Source organism: Phoenix dactylifera, chromosome 5, assembly GCF_051530095.1.
Source record: "Phoenix dactylifera cultivar Ajwa chromosome 5, Ajwa_hap1_PhDact_Kaust_v1.1, whole genome shotgun sequence".
Taxonomy (NCBI): domain Eukaryota; kingdom Viridiplantae; phylum Streptophyta; class Magnoliopsida; order Arecales; family Arecaceae; genus Phoenix; species Phoenix dactylifera.
In genome coordinates this window covers 26,755,052-26,770,123 of record NC_143194.1, presented here as the reverse complement: position 1 = coordinate 26,770,123, position 15,072 = coordinate 26,755,052, and the positions used below count along the sequence as shown (strand labels likewise).

Sequence of the window (15,072 nt, the reverse complement as noted above, 5' to 3'; positions counted from 1 at the left end):
TTTTTTCTAAGTAGCAAAGTAACATAGGATAATGCTAGAAAACTAGGGTGACATGGCTTATCAGAAACAGTAGGTAGGCTAATAGCTCCTCTCCTCTGCAAAAAAAAAAAAAAAAAAAAAAATTCTAGAAAATTTAAATCATCTAGTAAACTATAACGGGGAAACCCTCAAATGGATGACAAGGGACCAACAATATAAGACACGATTCTTAGATTTCTGGCAGTAATTAATCGCATGTATAATCAAACAACTCTCAACGCATCAAGCAGAATGAAAATGATAATTAGAAGTTTCAAGGAAGTAAATGCAATTTTTATGTTTTAATCCAGTGTAAAAAGAAGAGCATGTATACAAGTATTTTGGTCAAACACAGAGTATCGCTTTGAAAATAGATGGGCGAGGATGCTATATAGCTGATACGACAAAGATCAATCATAAAAACTTTAAAAATTACAAGAAAGAAATAATTTACTATGTCAAATATATCTTGTCAAAACCAAGCAAAGCTGATTAAAGATATTATATGAATACTAGATAACAAGAAGCCATATAAACAAAAATCGAGCATTCACACTTTTCTGCAAGTGCTAACCTAAAAATTTGTCAATCCTCGTCGCAGAAAACAGGTGATCTGCAAAAATTATCCTGCAGTAGCACGCCTAACAAAAAAAGTTATTTTATGGAAATGATCGTTATTAATTATTGTACTTAAAACAAGAGAATCAATCAAATATTATCAGGAACTAAATTCCAAAAAAGAAAAGAGAAAATCTTTCCTATCATGCCGACTTTGTATAGAAAAGATTTCAGCGTGCTCTTAACACGTGTAGGACGCAAGCCGCATAAAATCAGCCGGTTATGCGGACGCCATAAGAAAAAGATCTGGCATAGATGCTTATGATTAAGAGGTCGAATAAGACGTAAGCTACGGGCCCTATGGACTTTTTTCTTGGATGCCCCCACTTCTTGATCATCTTAAAATTAACTTCGATGGTGGCATATCGGCGGATGGAGCATATGAAGGAGTGAGATCTGTGATCAGAGACTACCATAACAAACTGATTGTGGCAGAAGGTTGGCGTACCCTCAGCTTGATAGTCATTGAGGCAGAGCTTCGAACAGCATAGGAAGGCATATCTTATGCGAGGAAGGTACTTGATGCATACATGATATACCTCGAGGGGGACTCCTCTATGGTGATCGATTGCATATGGAGAGTTGATCGATACGGGACGGTCATCCACTGATTCGTGAGACTCGCAAACTGATCAAGAGTTTGGCTTCTTTTCAGGCAACACATGTGCGTCAGAAGGCGAACAGAACTGCAGACTAAGTCGCCTCCTATATTACTTTCTCTTGATAATGTTTTTAATCTTGTTAATATTTAATACAACCATTCAATTATTTATTCTGCTGCTTTATTTGCTTTTGTTTTTCCTTGTCTTCCTACTTATCTCCATGAGAGGTACTGATAATCTATTTTGCAATATTTTTTTATGCTTCAAACGCCTGGACCATATTTCATGCTGCCATCAAGTGGTGCACAAATGCTTCCCCAAAAAATGAGTACACTTTTATTCCATTCGTAAGAGGGAAGAAGGGAAGTACAAAACAATGGCTCATAGCCGAACTGACCAAAAAAAAATACTCTTACAATTTAAGAGACTACCTTCTATTTCTTAATAACTACATTAACTTAGGTATCAGAAAATTTTTCACCGATACATTTTGGTCGGTGGACTTGTTTACTCTGTATTGTTTCAGGTCATAGCATTACCATCTGATAAAGATCTCACCCGCGGCGATCGAGCATCGCTCTCCTTTCTCAAACCCAACCAAAGCAGCCGACCATCAAACTCTCCAATGTCATCACACCTTTCGGCACGGTGCCTGAGACTAGTCAGCAGCAACATGTATCTCATGGGTACATACATAGAAACTTTGTTTTGAGGCATATATGTAGATATCTAGAATGGTCACCGCAAGAAAAATATTTGTCGTGAACTTTATAGAGAGCTTGTTGAGAAAATATATGGTCTATAAAATTTTAGGTTCTTTTATTAAAGGATTGCAGAAAGTTGGATCCATCATGAGTGCAACATGTAAGTAATCACTAATCATCTCATTCACTTATATAATTGGGTCCTCATCCAAGAAGAAATGTTAGAATTTTTTAGAACGAATTGAATGATAATACAAGAGTCTGCATAAATATCACAGTATTTGCTTTATATATGAACTAAGTGGAGCCTATCATATTACTTATTGCATTAACTGCATATTGACACAATTGTGCGGATCCAAGCAGAAAACATGTAGATATAGCTAAGTCCTTTTTTCTTTAGTGGTGTGTAACGGATCAGGTCGCAAAAGAACTTGTAAGAAATAATAAAAGCTCTTAATTAGGAGCCAGGAGGGTTAGGGGCTGAGAGTTGGGAATCTGGATCTCTTCATTTGAGAAATAATAGTTGAACTTACTATGTAACCCAAGCGTGTTATGATTGTTCAAGCCTTGAGACTCGTTTGTTCTTGGATATGATGGCCGATGCTACTGTTCGGCCCCTTCGGCTAAACTCTCTCTCTCTCTTTTTCTTTTCTTTTTTTTCCTAGACCCGGCCGGCTAAACTCTTTACACTAAGTTTTTTGGACAAGCCACGTTAACGTGACATGATATTATCTGTAGCATAAATCAAAACACAAGCAACGGGCTATAAATTATGAAGTAATATATTCTACATGTGTGCAATGCATAAAAGTATATGATATTATCCTTTAAATTTGTACTATATTATCGAATGAGAGAGAAATATTACTATTTTGAATTCCATCTATAAAATTTTGCAACTAGAATATCCCTTACTTCGACACCTGCCTTTTTGTTTTTTATCTCCATCTCTAATTTTACTTTATATTCTATTTTTTCAAAAAAAAAAATCTCTATGCATCTCTGATCCACACGCCCAACTAGTTAGATTCTTTCCAAAATTTAACAAATACATAAAATACTAATATTATTTATTCAATCCATATATTTTATTTAATTTATCTTATATCCCAATTAGTTGAACCCTTTTTTTGTTTTTTAATATGCGTGTCTTGTGTCCGTTACTAGTAAATTAAAGCCTCAATGCTTGTGGTTTGAGGCAACTGGTGTCCCAACTCATGGCCATGTCTCTGGCTTTAGTCCCCTAGAGGATCTCACTGGAATTATTGGGCAATCATCATCCTCTTCCACCTCTACAAGTCAAGCTCCAGAGCTGTACACTCATGAAGACTTTCTACGTATTCTTGAGCAGGAAAAGAAAAAATGGCAAGAGGAGGTTCTTCAAAAGATGAGAGAAGAGATTGGCTTTGGACCAAGGCATGCAAATCAGGGGAGTAATGATGATTCTGGTTCTGCTGATCATGCTTCATTATGATTGTTTTTGCCTTAGATGATAAGTCTTTGCATTTCTAGGAGGAATGAAATCTCTGTTGATCTCTATGACATATTTTTAGACTTTGATTTTGATGGATTCAGGACATGTTGATGCCAATTTTGAATGACATTTTAAATAACTTTTTGCGTAATGTTGAATGCCTTTGCTATTAATGATATTATTATTATTATTATTATGAGCCAATCAATGTACCAAATTATTAGATTGTGATCGGTGACCAAATTTTGGTTACTAAATTGTTTACCAAGTATTGTGACGAGCAGTCATAAACTTAGTGACAGAATTTTGGTTAATAAAAATTGATTTTGCTCAGCGCGTTTGTAACCAATTAGTGACGGTAAACTTATCACTAGGTCAGTGACAGGATTAATGACAAATGTAGTGACAAAATGTGTGACCATGTCTGTGACGACTAAATCTGTCACTGAAGATTGTGACAGATCAGTGACCAAACTTGTAACCGCATTCTGTGACAAAATCAGTGACCAAGTTACCTTCGTCACTAACTCCGCAACTAGATAGTGACGGAAAATACGTAATTTCTTAAATATTTAATTCTTGAATTTGTAACGGCTCAGTGACGGCGGTTCTGTCACGGCGGTTAGTGACGGGAATCGCCGCCGTCACTGAGAATTTAGTGACGCGTGTTTTTGTAACCAATTCAGTGACGGGAGCGCCGGTCACAAATGCCGTATTAGTAACCGGAAATACGATATAGTGACGGGAATCTCCGTCACTATACGCGTGTTTTCTGGTAGTGAAAGGACATTGAAGAAGGAGAAGAAGAAAAAATAAATTTGCAATCATAAATCTTTTACTAATGAATTTTAAATTTTTTTTTGCATAATAAGTTATCTCACATTGAAAATTGGAGCTTGACTTGATCAATTGTAGTATATTAAATTGCAGTTATGCCTGGCTCCTTGAGGGAAGGTAATGGACGAAATTCTAGCAAGGCGGATTTGAGGATTTGAAGAACTTTTTACGGTGTGTAATGCTCATGATGTGGTATATTGGGATACAGTTTAGCTACATAGCTGGATATGGAATCATTATTCTAGTGACATGCTTTTCTTCATCAAAGAAAGAAATGAAGAAATCCAAAATATGTCCCATAAATATTAGAATTTGAATTGAAGCAATGTAATTATCTTTTTTAGAGTCCATACAAGCACATTATCTAATATGTCATTCCTTTAGACGTAGGCATTAGGAGATTCACAAGCTTTACCTACCTGGGTGCATATTAATTGAAATGTTATTAGCAAATTTAGACCCTTTGTAGTCCTTACTGCATTGGCTGGTTGCCGCATGATGATCTGATCTCGTTCCACAGGCAGGGTTTCACAATGAGGGCAATATAGTATTCACGAACACGGCTTAATCAAAAGGAAGACCTAATACACATGGACAATTAGAGGGATCATGTAAAATTGCATGATTTATGATACTAAAAATAATTGAAACTATAATATGGCATTAATGAAGTTTTATCCTAATAGCAATGTAAGCCATCATGACATAAAGGAGACTTTCATGAAAGATCTATATATCAAATGATAGAGAAGCATGGAATGACCTAGTCGCACTGAAGCCATGAGACCTAAAAGTTCACTCTCTTTTTTTCTTTTCCTTTTTTTGTATACCGGCGACTCACACGCAATGGATGTGGGTGTTGCCCATAAAATCCAGAAGGATAAGAAAATACAACAGAGATAGAACCGAGGAGAGGTCGTCCCAAATGAAGTCTTTGGAATGCTGAGCCGCAAAAGATGCTACCCAGTCTGTCATATTATTTGCCTCACTGTAAGCATGAGTAATCTGATGGAATGCGCACTCATCTAAAAGTTGATAGATATCATGGATCAAGCGCATCCTAATGAGAGCACGAAGTTCACTGGTTTAGAGAAGAAGAAAGGGAGAGCGATATAAATCCCACTCTTTTTCTTTTTCTTTTTGCTTGAAACGGGTATTTCATACAATACGTGTACGAATACATCCAAGAAAGTCAAAATACAACAACTCACGGAGTGCTAGTGGTAGCTCTCCCTCTCCTCACCAGAAGGTGTATTCTGAGTGGTGGGCCGCGTGGGCCGCCACCCACTCTCTTTGTTCATTGAATACGTGGGACATAGGATGAGGACAAAACAGCAGCAGGAGCGGCCATCCGAGCCCCGTCCCCCTCCGCATGGGCCCATCCTTCTCAATTATTGGGTGGCCGCCGCCACGAACCGTGACCAGGTCACATGAAGGATTCCTTTTCCTGCTTACAGTGAAAAAGAAAAGGCTTAAGATGAACCGAGATACTTCTTAGTTGTGCTGTTCGTCATAGGATTTTGACCTTTTTGCTTGTAATCTCCTCCACGGCTCATTAACTTTGTTGTTGATTGTTGATGGTACATTGAAAGATTAAGCTGTCCTTGGTCAATTTGAGCACCTACATATGATAGGAGGGGGATTTTATGTGTCCAAGAAACACATCATCATTATCAAATAAAGCATTCACATTTTTTGAGCCAACTCCATTCCTTATCCTCTTGTTTGGTTCGCGAGAAAAGAAAGAAAAAAAGTGTGGTCAATGGAAAAGTAATGAGATGTTTCTTGTTTGGTTAGAGTTTTCAAAGAAGAGAGATGGAAAAGTTGTATTCTTATGGAAGCATGATTTCCACATTTTATGAAAAAGTTTTTCCCATGAGAAACATGGGAAAGTTATTTTTCCATGAGGCGGAAATCACTTTATCTTTATTTTTTTCCAAAAAAATCCTTCAGCATTAAAGAGCCATTAAAGATTTAATTTTATTAAAGGTATAATAGGAATTATACATAACTTTTACAGAAAAGTGGAGGGTCAACCAAATATAAATATTCTGAAAATCTGTTACTTTTTCATGTTTAACCAAACATATCAAAAGTACATTTTCAGGCATTCTCTTCGTAGAAATCTTCTTTTCAGAAATCATATTTTTAAGAGGAAAAATGCTTTCCGCAAACCAAACAAGCCCTATATGTCAACTCACTGATGTTACCAAATAAAACAGATAAGAGTAAAACTCATGAATTATATGTACGAGGGTGTGAGAAGCATGAGAAATTATAAATATGTGTATATATTATGGCCAAGTTATTGGAACCGGTTTAGATCGTCATACCCGGCGGCCGCAGCCGGAGAAGAAGAGACAAGAGTGGTGGGGAAGCGCAGATCAAACACGGTTTTCCAACCAAATAGAAAACCACCAAAACACACGGTCTGATTGGATGCAATTACAGATTAGTTGATAAAATGCCACAATGAACCTGAAAGCTTTGTATCCGGCCAAAATTTCACTATGAAGCTGTACGCCTCCCTCAAACAGCCGGCCGACCTGATCCACAAACGCACACGGGGAAATGCCGGTGGGCCCCGCCGCTCTGATCCACAAGGTTGACCCTCTTTCCCAAGACTAGTGACTCCTCCCGGTTTCGCTATCCCCGTCATCTCATGCCTCCACATCCCAACCGTCCATTTTCAGGATGCCTTCCCTGAACCCGAAACTTGACCATCCGATCAACGATTGGCGCAGCCATCGTACGGTGTGATCATGGTACGAGAATTCGGTCCGAGTTCGGGTATCGTCACCGCCATTTGGGATACGCTCAGCGCTCGGATCCGGATTTGTGCGTAAAAATGGGGAGTAGAGCGGGTGAAACGTTAAAAGGAGGCTCTGGCCTCGTGGGTTCCCATCGGGGAGACTGGGAGCACCATTAATAGGCGTGGCAGAGATCTTTGTTGGCGATTTGCGTCGAAACCAACCTGTTCGCCAAGAAAATTTTGAATCTTTCTTCCTCTTGTGGATGGTGGAGTAAGCTTTCCCAAGGTATTGGATCCAATTATGAGCTGTTTGTGAGCTTTTTCGTGGAAATTTCTTGCTCTCTTTGATGTATGTATATCTCTGGATAGGGTTCTGATTCGAAATCCCTGCCTCAGCTCTTAGTATTTTAGCGATTTTGCTGCTAAATTTTCCTTGCTCGTTTGTCTAAATAAGCTGTTACTACACGAAAGATCTAATCTTTTTCCTGTTTCTCTCATGTTTATTTTACCATCTTTAGTGAAATCTCCAGAACCTGTTACATAGATCTTGTCGTCACCTTCTGAGTCGTGGTTTTTCGGAAGTTTTATTGTTGTTGGGATCAAAAGTTCTTTGTTTGCAATTAGAATCTTTAGTGAATCCGAGGGGGGAAACCCACCTTTTGATGCTCTAGTGAGTTAATGAAAAGCTGAGAAATTTATCTGATTTAGCTTCAAATCTTTGCAGCAAGTTTTAATTCAATCTTCAGTATCGTCTAAAATCCGAGAAAGGAAGAATGATTTTTGCCGCAATGGATCAAATTAAAAACCGACACGAGGACTTGCTGTCGGCCGTGGTGCCCCTGATGAAGCTTTTGTGCCTCACGGTCATTGGCCTCATACTCGCCCACCCGAAAACCCAAGTTGTGCCAAGAGCCACCTTCAAGCTCCTCAGCAAGCTTGTCTTTGCTCTCTTCCTTCCCTGCCTCATCTTCGTCCACCTCGGCGAGTCGGTCACCCTCGACGATGTACTGCTCTGGTGGTTTGTACCTGTCAACGTGCTTATCAGCACGGCCATAGGCTGTGCCCTTGGTTACATAGTCGCAATCATATGCCGCCCGCCGCCCCAATTCTTCCGGTTTACTGTGATCATGACTGGATTCGGCAACACTGGGAACCTTCCAATTGCTATTGTTGGATCCGTCTGCCATAGCTCAGACAACCCGTTCGGACCGGACTGCCATAGGACGGGCATTGCCTATGTCTCTTTTGCCCAGTGGGTTGCAGTGATTCTTGTCTACACCTTGGTCTATCACATGATGGAGCCGCCTATGCGATACTATGAGATAGTCTCGGAGGGGAACGAGATAGAAGAGGAGCACATTAATAATATTAGCAGGCCCCTGCTTCATGAAGCTGAATGGCCTGGGATGGTAGACAAGGGGACAGAACATTCGAAGACGCCATTTATTGCCAGATTGTTTATGAGCATTTCAGGATCGTCGCAGAACACTTTTCCGGACCTTGATTTAACTGAGGAAGGAGGTGCTGGTGTGGGGCCTAGCAGTCCGAAGTCCCTTAGATGTTTGGCAGAGCCCAAGGTTGTTCGACGGATTAGAACTGTGGCCGAAGAGACTCCAATCCAACACATTATGCAGCCTCCAACCATTGCTTCTCTGTTGGCGCTTATAGTAGGGATGGTTCCCTTATTTAGAGATTTTGTATTTGGGACTGATGCGCCACTCTCTTTCTTCACAGATAGTTTGGAAATTTTGGCAGGAGCAGTGGTTCCCTCAGTGATGCTGATTCTTGGAGGAATGCTTGCGGAAGGTCCTAATGATTCAGCTCTTGGTACCAGAACTATGATTGGGATCGCTGTGGCAAGGCTGTTGGTGCTTCCACTTGTGGGGATTGGCGTGGTTGCTTTGGCGGGCAAATTGAATTTTTTGGTTCAAGGAGATCAGATGTACCGCTTTGTACTTTTGTTGCAGTACACAACACCAAGTGCTATACTGTTGGGCGCCATCGCTAGCTTGAGGGGTTACGCTGTCAAGGAAGCTTCGGCGCTCTTGTTCTGGCAGCACATCTGTGCAGTAGCATCTCTTTCAGTCTATATTGTTATTTACTTCAAGTTGCTCTCCTATGTTTGAGGTTAGAATATTCCAAGTTTCCAACTATTTAGTTCATTGGGTGCATATGAGAAAATGATGGCAAGTGAATTGAACTGTTGTTTGCTATTTTGGCTATTACTGTTCCCTAATGAATAAATGTTAGTGAATTATGCTTGGAGCTGTCGTATAACATGCATAAAGGAGTAATCATGTGCATGGTTTAACTGGAGTTGACACCAGTATCCTCAATGTTATTTATGAATTATGTGCTATACAATTATTCATTTCATTGGAGTAGTCTTATTTTTTGCTTCAGCAATACCCAAAAGTATGTATCATTCACAAATTATATGGACATGAAGCTGTATGTGGTTCACTGAAGTCTCTCTGTGCTGCATAAGCTCTTGCTAAAGATTGACAGGCTATTTTTTCTGACGTGAGCTTCAATTAATCTTGTGTAATTAAACAGCTGTTTCTGAAAATTATTCTTTGGGCTTTAGAAATTTGAATATTTGCTAATTCCTTGTGGAAGCCCAAAACTTGCTGATAAATATTGTGATAAACGAAATGGTTTATAGACATGAATTACTTTCAAATTTTATGACAAGTACATGATTAGAGGCATTTTAATGTAATAAATATTTTAAGTCAGTTGTGTAGCATGCTGAGAAGATGAGGTTTCTGCCTCTGCATACTGTTCTGCCGTTACAAGATTGTCCTTTTGCTTAAATTTTGTTTCTTCTTCTTCTTGGTTAACTCTATTGTTTGAATCAAGACTCTTTTTTCAGTATATAAAGTTGATTGTCTTTCACTAAAACATATCTTATTTCCTTCATCTTTCTTTACACTTGGCATTGGCAGTGTGTATGTTAACTCATTTGCAGTATATAACTTTGATTGGTTTTAACTAAAATCCATATTTTTTTTCTCTCATTTCGTTTGCATGTGGTATGTAGTGGAAATTTGCTTTTGAAGATGTCTTATCTTCACATGTTGGTGCTGCTCGTTTTTGTGTGTGTGTGTGTGTGTGTGTGTACTTGAAAAGAGCATATTCAGACTAGCATCATGAGTCAGAATGTTCAGCCACAAAGGCATGCTGGCATCAGCATAAATGAAAAGAGATGTGGTTGTTTATCCGGTATCAGTGATAGCAGTAAAAATATTGTATTGACGATTAAGTTAGGTTAGAACTAGCAGAGCGTAAAGAGATGAAAATCAATAGGCATTGTTCATTAGTTTGCAACGGGTGCTGTAGAGGACTCTCTTTTCAGGTGTCTGGGTTTCATGCATGGGTATGATAGGAGGGAAAGGAGACCTAGTAACAATGCGAAAGCAGAGTACCATCATTTGTTGTTCTTATTGTTGTATTATGACTGCAAATAACCCTCTCACTCAAGATTTTACAATTCTATGAGATGAGGTAGACAGGAGATTACCAAAGAAACTTGGCTTCAAAAGTCCAAGATTTTTACTTTACAGGTCACTAGGAGATTCTGTACAATGATCTTCTCTCCTTTTAGTTGATTTAAACAGTTTCCAGTTTGTTGTGAGCTGAGATTGACAAAAATTTAGCAAGGAAACATGGTCTAGTCATCTAGAGTCCTAGTGACTCATGGTTCTGCCTCCAGGAATGAAAAACATTCGTGTAACATTATCTGCCTATTAGATTATTTCAGACGAGGGCCTCAAAAAAACCTGTCAAAATTGGATGCATGTCATATCAAAAGAGTAGCTTTACATTTATTATTGTTTGCTTACTTTGTATTTTAAGAGAGTATGTGGTTAGATAAGCATCTGTACTAGATCCTATATAAGATTCTAGAAGGCTTGGGCTCAACTCCAGGTGAAACTTCATACAGAAAAAGCTCATGCAAACCGATATCAAGAATTCTTATGAGTGTTTGTTTGTATGATCCTGTTCTCGTTTGAGTCACCTAATTATATATGCAATCTCTAAGCACTTCAATCAACATGCTTCAGCAGATGAGGATGCTGGACCTTCACAGGTTGCTTTATGTGCCTTAAATTCTATTGAGGGCATCCATACATGACTGAGATTTGATCTTCTATTCTTTTTGTCTCTATAATTCCTCCTGGAATGCATTGTTACTGGAGGTTCTTTTAGCAGAGACATCATGAAAAGGATGCACAGAGAGCTAATTGAGCAGGTGTGCGTGTGTGTGTGTGAGAGAGAGAGAGAGATACTATGAAATCTACCAATAAAAATCTCTCTGGGTGGCCACATCTGTAAACAAATGTTCCTTGCCTTTTCATTCTTTTTTTTAAAAAAAAAAATAACTTTGTGAAGCAAGAAGCATGCATTTAACTAGGGGTTAAGATTTGTTGTTTGGCATTCATTTCTGTAGAAGGGTTTGTACCAAGTTCGGAAAGAGACCCGGAAAATATGTGCTGTCCAACGCACACAGGTAGGAAGGGACGCCTTAGGCTCGGCCCATCACAAGCTCGTAAGCTTCACATGGGTCCTTTTTTGGGGATAAATAACCTACTTAACTCAGTGGTTAGAGTATTGCTTTCATACGGCACTCTTTGCTGATGCAAGACCTTTCAAATTTGCTTTCACCTGGACATGACTTTCATAATGCTTCCCGGTTTTTCTTCCTTCTCTACAAGAAACCAAATCCTCCACTTAGTGGGGCCTTTCCTGCTCTTTGTTTCATATGTCCTCAACATGTCAGTCAATTCTTGACCCTGCTACCATTTCTTGGTGGAATTCTTATTGCAAGTCTTCTGGTTCCTCCTTTCATAACATCATCAGGCATGCTATTGATATATTTCACAAAGGATATGAGTTGGTTAAAGGTGGAGACATGTTAGTACAAGACCTTGATGTTGTAATTCCTTATAAATTTTATCATGTACATATATATGTGGAGTCATTTTACATACTACAATTTGCGATATAATAAAAATATTTAACATGATATCATATATGTGTTAGGATCGCTAGGAATTCTGTCTTACAGCAATACTACTGCATCTAATTAATGATTTTGCGGTAGTCTTAACACAATATAATTTGGGCCATGCATACATTATCTACATTGACATGCTTGGTTATGGAGTTATTTCGGCTCACTTCATTTTGTTTATGATCTTGTTTCTCTCCATACCGAAAAGTTGTCCTATCACTAAAATACGGCATCTTTTGTTGAAGCTATTAATAAAGCTTTCCATTTTCTTAGTATTTTCCTCATTTTCCTTATCCACAATCAATTCCTCCACCTCCTTTTTCTTTTTCCTTTGTTTTCCTTTTTTATAGAAATAAATTCCTGTACCATGATGTGCTTGTTGAGTTCATTATTCTTCAGTACTTGCCAAAATATCTTTTCCAGTCTACTATCCATCATACAATTGTCTATACCCTCATTTTACAGTAATATTACCGTTTATATAGCTGTTTTCATTGTCATAAAATATTCTTAAAAACAGCGTGCGACGTAGATTACCCCATCTTGCTTGTGAAATGACTGTATATTTCTTATCGATGTTGTCATCTTCAATAGTAGTAAAATTTCACTGTTAATTTCTCTTTGGCTATCTTCCAGATACTTATTTTAAAGAAGTCATCAGGGTAAGCGATATTTTGCTGAATATGGTTGTTCTTGTTTTCTTCTGCCCTATAGAGAACCTGAGCTTGTGTATCTCCTCCTCTTAGTAATAAATTTATAATCTTAGATCTTTGTTGAGAGTACTCTGGTCCTAAATGATATCGCAATGCTATCTGAACCTACCAAATTCCTTTTTTTTTTGCCAATACCTTGAGTGTCATTCTCTTGGATGTTGCGTAAGAGCCTTTGAAACAGTTTCAAGCCTCCTGCTTTATGCTTTGCTCGTGTGCGTAATGACTTATGAATGAATAATGGCCATCACATGTACGTTAGGATTGTTATGAAAAGAGAATATCCATTGCAGGTCAAAAATAAAAAAAGAGAAAAGATCAAGGAATTAATGGACTAGATTATAAAGCAGCAAAGACCATAGTTGCAACTAACAAGATTTGATACTATCTTTGGAGACTTGAAGAAGCTTCTTGACGAGTTTTTGTGTCTTAGATTAAAGAAAGGGTATTAAAGCCAATACACTATGGCACAGCTCAAGATGTGAGGGAGTGGAAAGACTTGCTATTGGGCATGTTCTTTTCCAAATTTGTTGATGTCTCAGTCTCTGGAAAGATATGTCCTAGCGGTCGATAACATGCTCTCTTTGGAGAATCAAGGGGAAATTGTGTAGATTCAGTTACTAAATGTTCTTTCACTTGATATAATCTTGTTTCTTTAAACCACAGCTGAACTAGTTAGAGCATATACTTAATTAAAGTTTGGGCATAAAGAGAAGTTTACAGAGCATGAAGAAAGCCCTGGAATAATTTCCATTACAACAGTAGAGATTATCGAGTAGATATATGTTTACTGTACTTATTTTGCCAGTCAGGCATATAAAACTGCTCACTGTGATAATAAGCTGCTTTTGTCTCAACGTGGGAGGATCATATGGTATACGCTTTGAGCCATAGTCTTTGATCTTATCCAAGTTTTTGTTTTTTTTTCTGAAAAGATTGAACATGGCTAAGTTATGTTAAGCGATCTTAAATGGTAGTTGTGCAATCTTTTAGATCAGAGATAGTGATAATTAATGCTTAATGAACATGACAAAATTTGTCTTGCCGGAGTGTTTGCGTATGTTTCCAAGTACCTTTCCCGTATTCCTGTATGTCTGAATATGAGTGAAAATACATATATACTCTTTTAAAAGATCCATAATACCAGGATTTTATGTTTTCATGGCAGGCCAATCCTTTGAATGATTACCCATTATTTCTAATATTTTTTTGAGATTAGGAGGGGTTAATCCCTACATTCTATTTATACCAATCACATTTTTTGATGGGTGTAATGGCACCCTTAATTTCGTACCCAAGCAGCAAGAGATGATAACATTTGAGCAAGTGCTCGATGGTCATTACTTTTAACTTGTTCATCTTAGATTTTAGATTTTAAGTTTATTGCGTGACATTATGTCGACAATAATGGAAACATATTAAGGCAATATGATAGCACTATATGACATTTTGTCTTATTGCATATACTAATAAACTAGTTGAATTTCTTTGTTTGAATTTCAATCGAGGACGGCCTTTGGGATGGGATCTAAAAACAACTTCCACATGTTTGCAATAATGGTAAAGAATAAAATTATGCTTTGACCAAGCCCTGTTTTGGGTCTGGTCTGGCATGATAGACGCAAATAGAAATATTGTATTCTTTTTTTCAGAACAAACTAACGAAGGCAATGCCATTTCGTCCTAACCCAACTTAGCAGCAAGGGATTCATGCAGGTTGTGTATTCTTGGGTAGAACATGATACCTATAGCCTAGTTCTCCAACCATATTGGATACATTTGGTTTGGTGCTCAACCAACGAGAAACTATAGCCTGCATTGGGCACACCACATAGCGTTGCGCTATGCCAATCACCGAGCCACATTCCTACGAGTTTCATGCGCTCATCTTGGTAGAGAAATTATTAGATGGAATTGGTCCATGTTGTGCCGCTATTAGATATAAAAAAGAAGAAAGAGGAGAAAAAAATGTAATGATTTCATCTTAGATCTACGGTCGACCTGATTCACCTAATAATTTCACATCTCGATGATTAGTGGTGGATGGCCATGTTAGTTCGTACGAAGCAAGGATATAATTTGCCTCAACCAAGAGAGCATAAACGTGAATCTCCTTCTATGGTGCTACATTTACCCAAAAACGCTCCCAAAAATTGATGTAAACCAGACTTTCTTATGAAATTCTCACGCGATAATGGATTAAAGAGAGGGAGACTTTTTTCTAAAAAGAGCTCCTCTACTTGAAATGGAATATCTCGTAATTCATGTAAATCAAAATGAAAAAAAAAAAAAGGCTGGTTGAATTTTTGCATTCATATCCTTCGTAGTATATATATG

At 38.1% G+C, this 15,072-nt stretch overlaps 1 protein-coding gene across 1 annotated transcript; it reads left to right on the top strand.

Annotated features, from left to right (window-relative positions):
• Positions 1–6,890: 6,890 nt before the first annotated feature.
• Positions 6,891–9,265, top strand: LOC120111508 (Auxin efflux carrier family protein). Its single transcript, XM_039128637.3, has 2 exons — positions 6,891–7,294; positions 7,733–9,265. The coding sequence occupies exon 2, from the start codon at positions 7,782–7,784 to the stop codon at positions 9,132–9,134; it is 1,353 nt and encodes a 450-aa protein (XP_038984565.3). The 5' UTR covers positions 6,891–7,294; positions 7,733–7,781; the 3' UTR covers positions 9,135–9,265.
• The last annotated feature ends 5,807 nt before the right edge of the window (positions 9,266–15,072 follow it).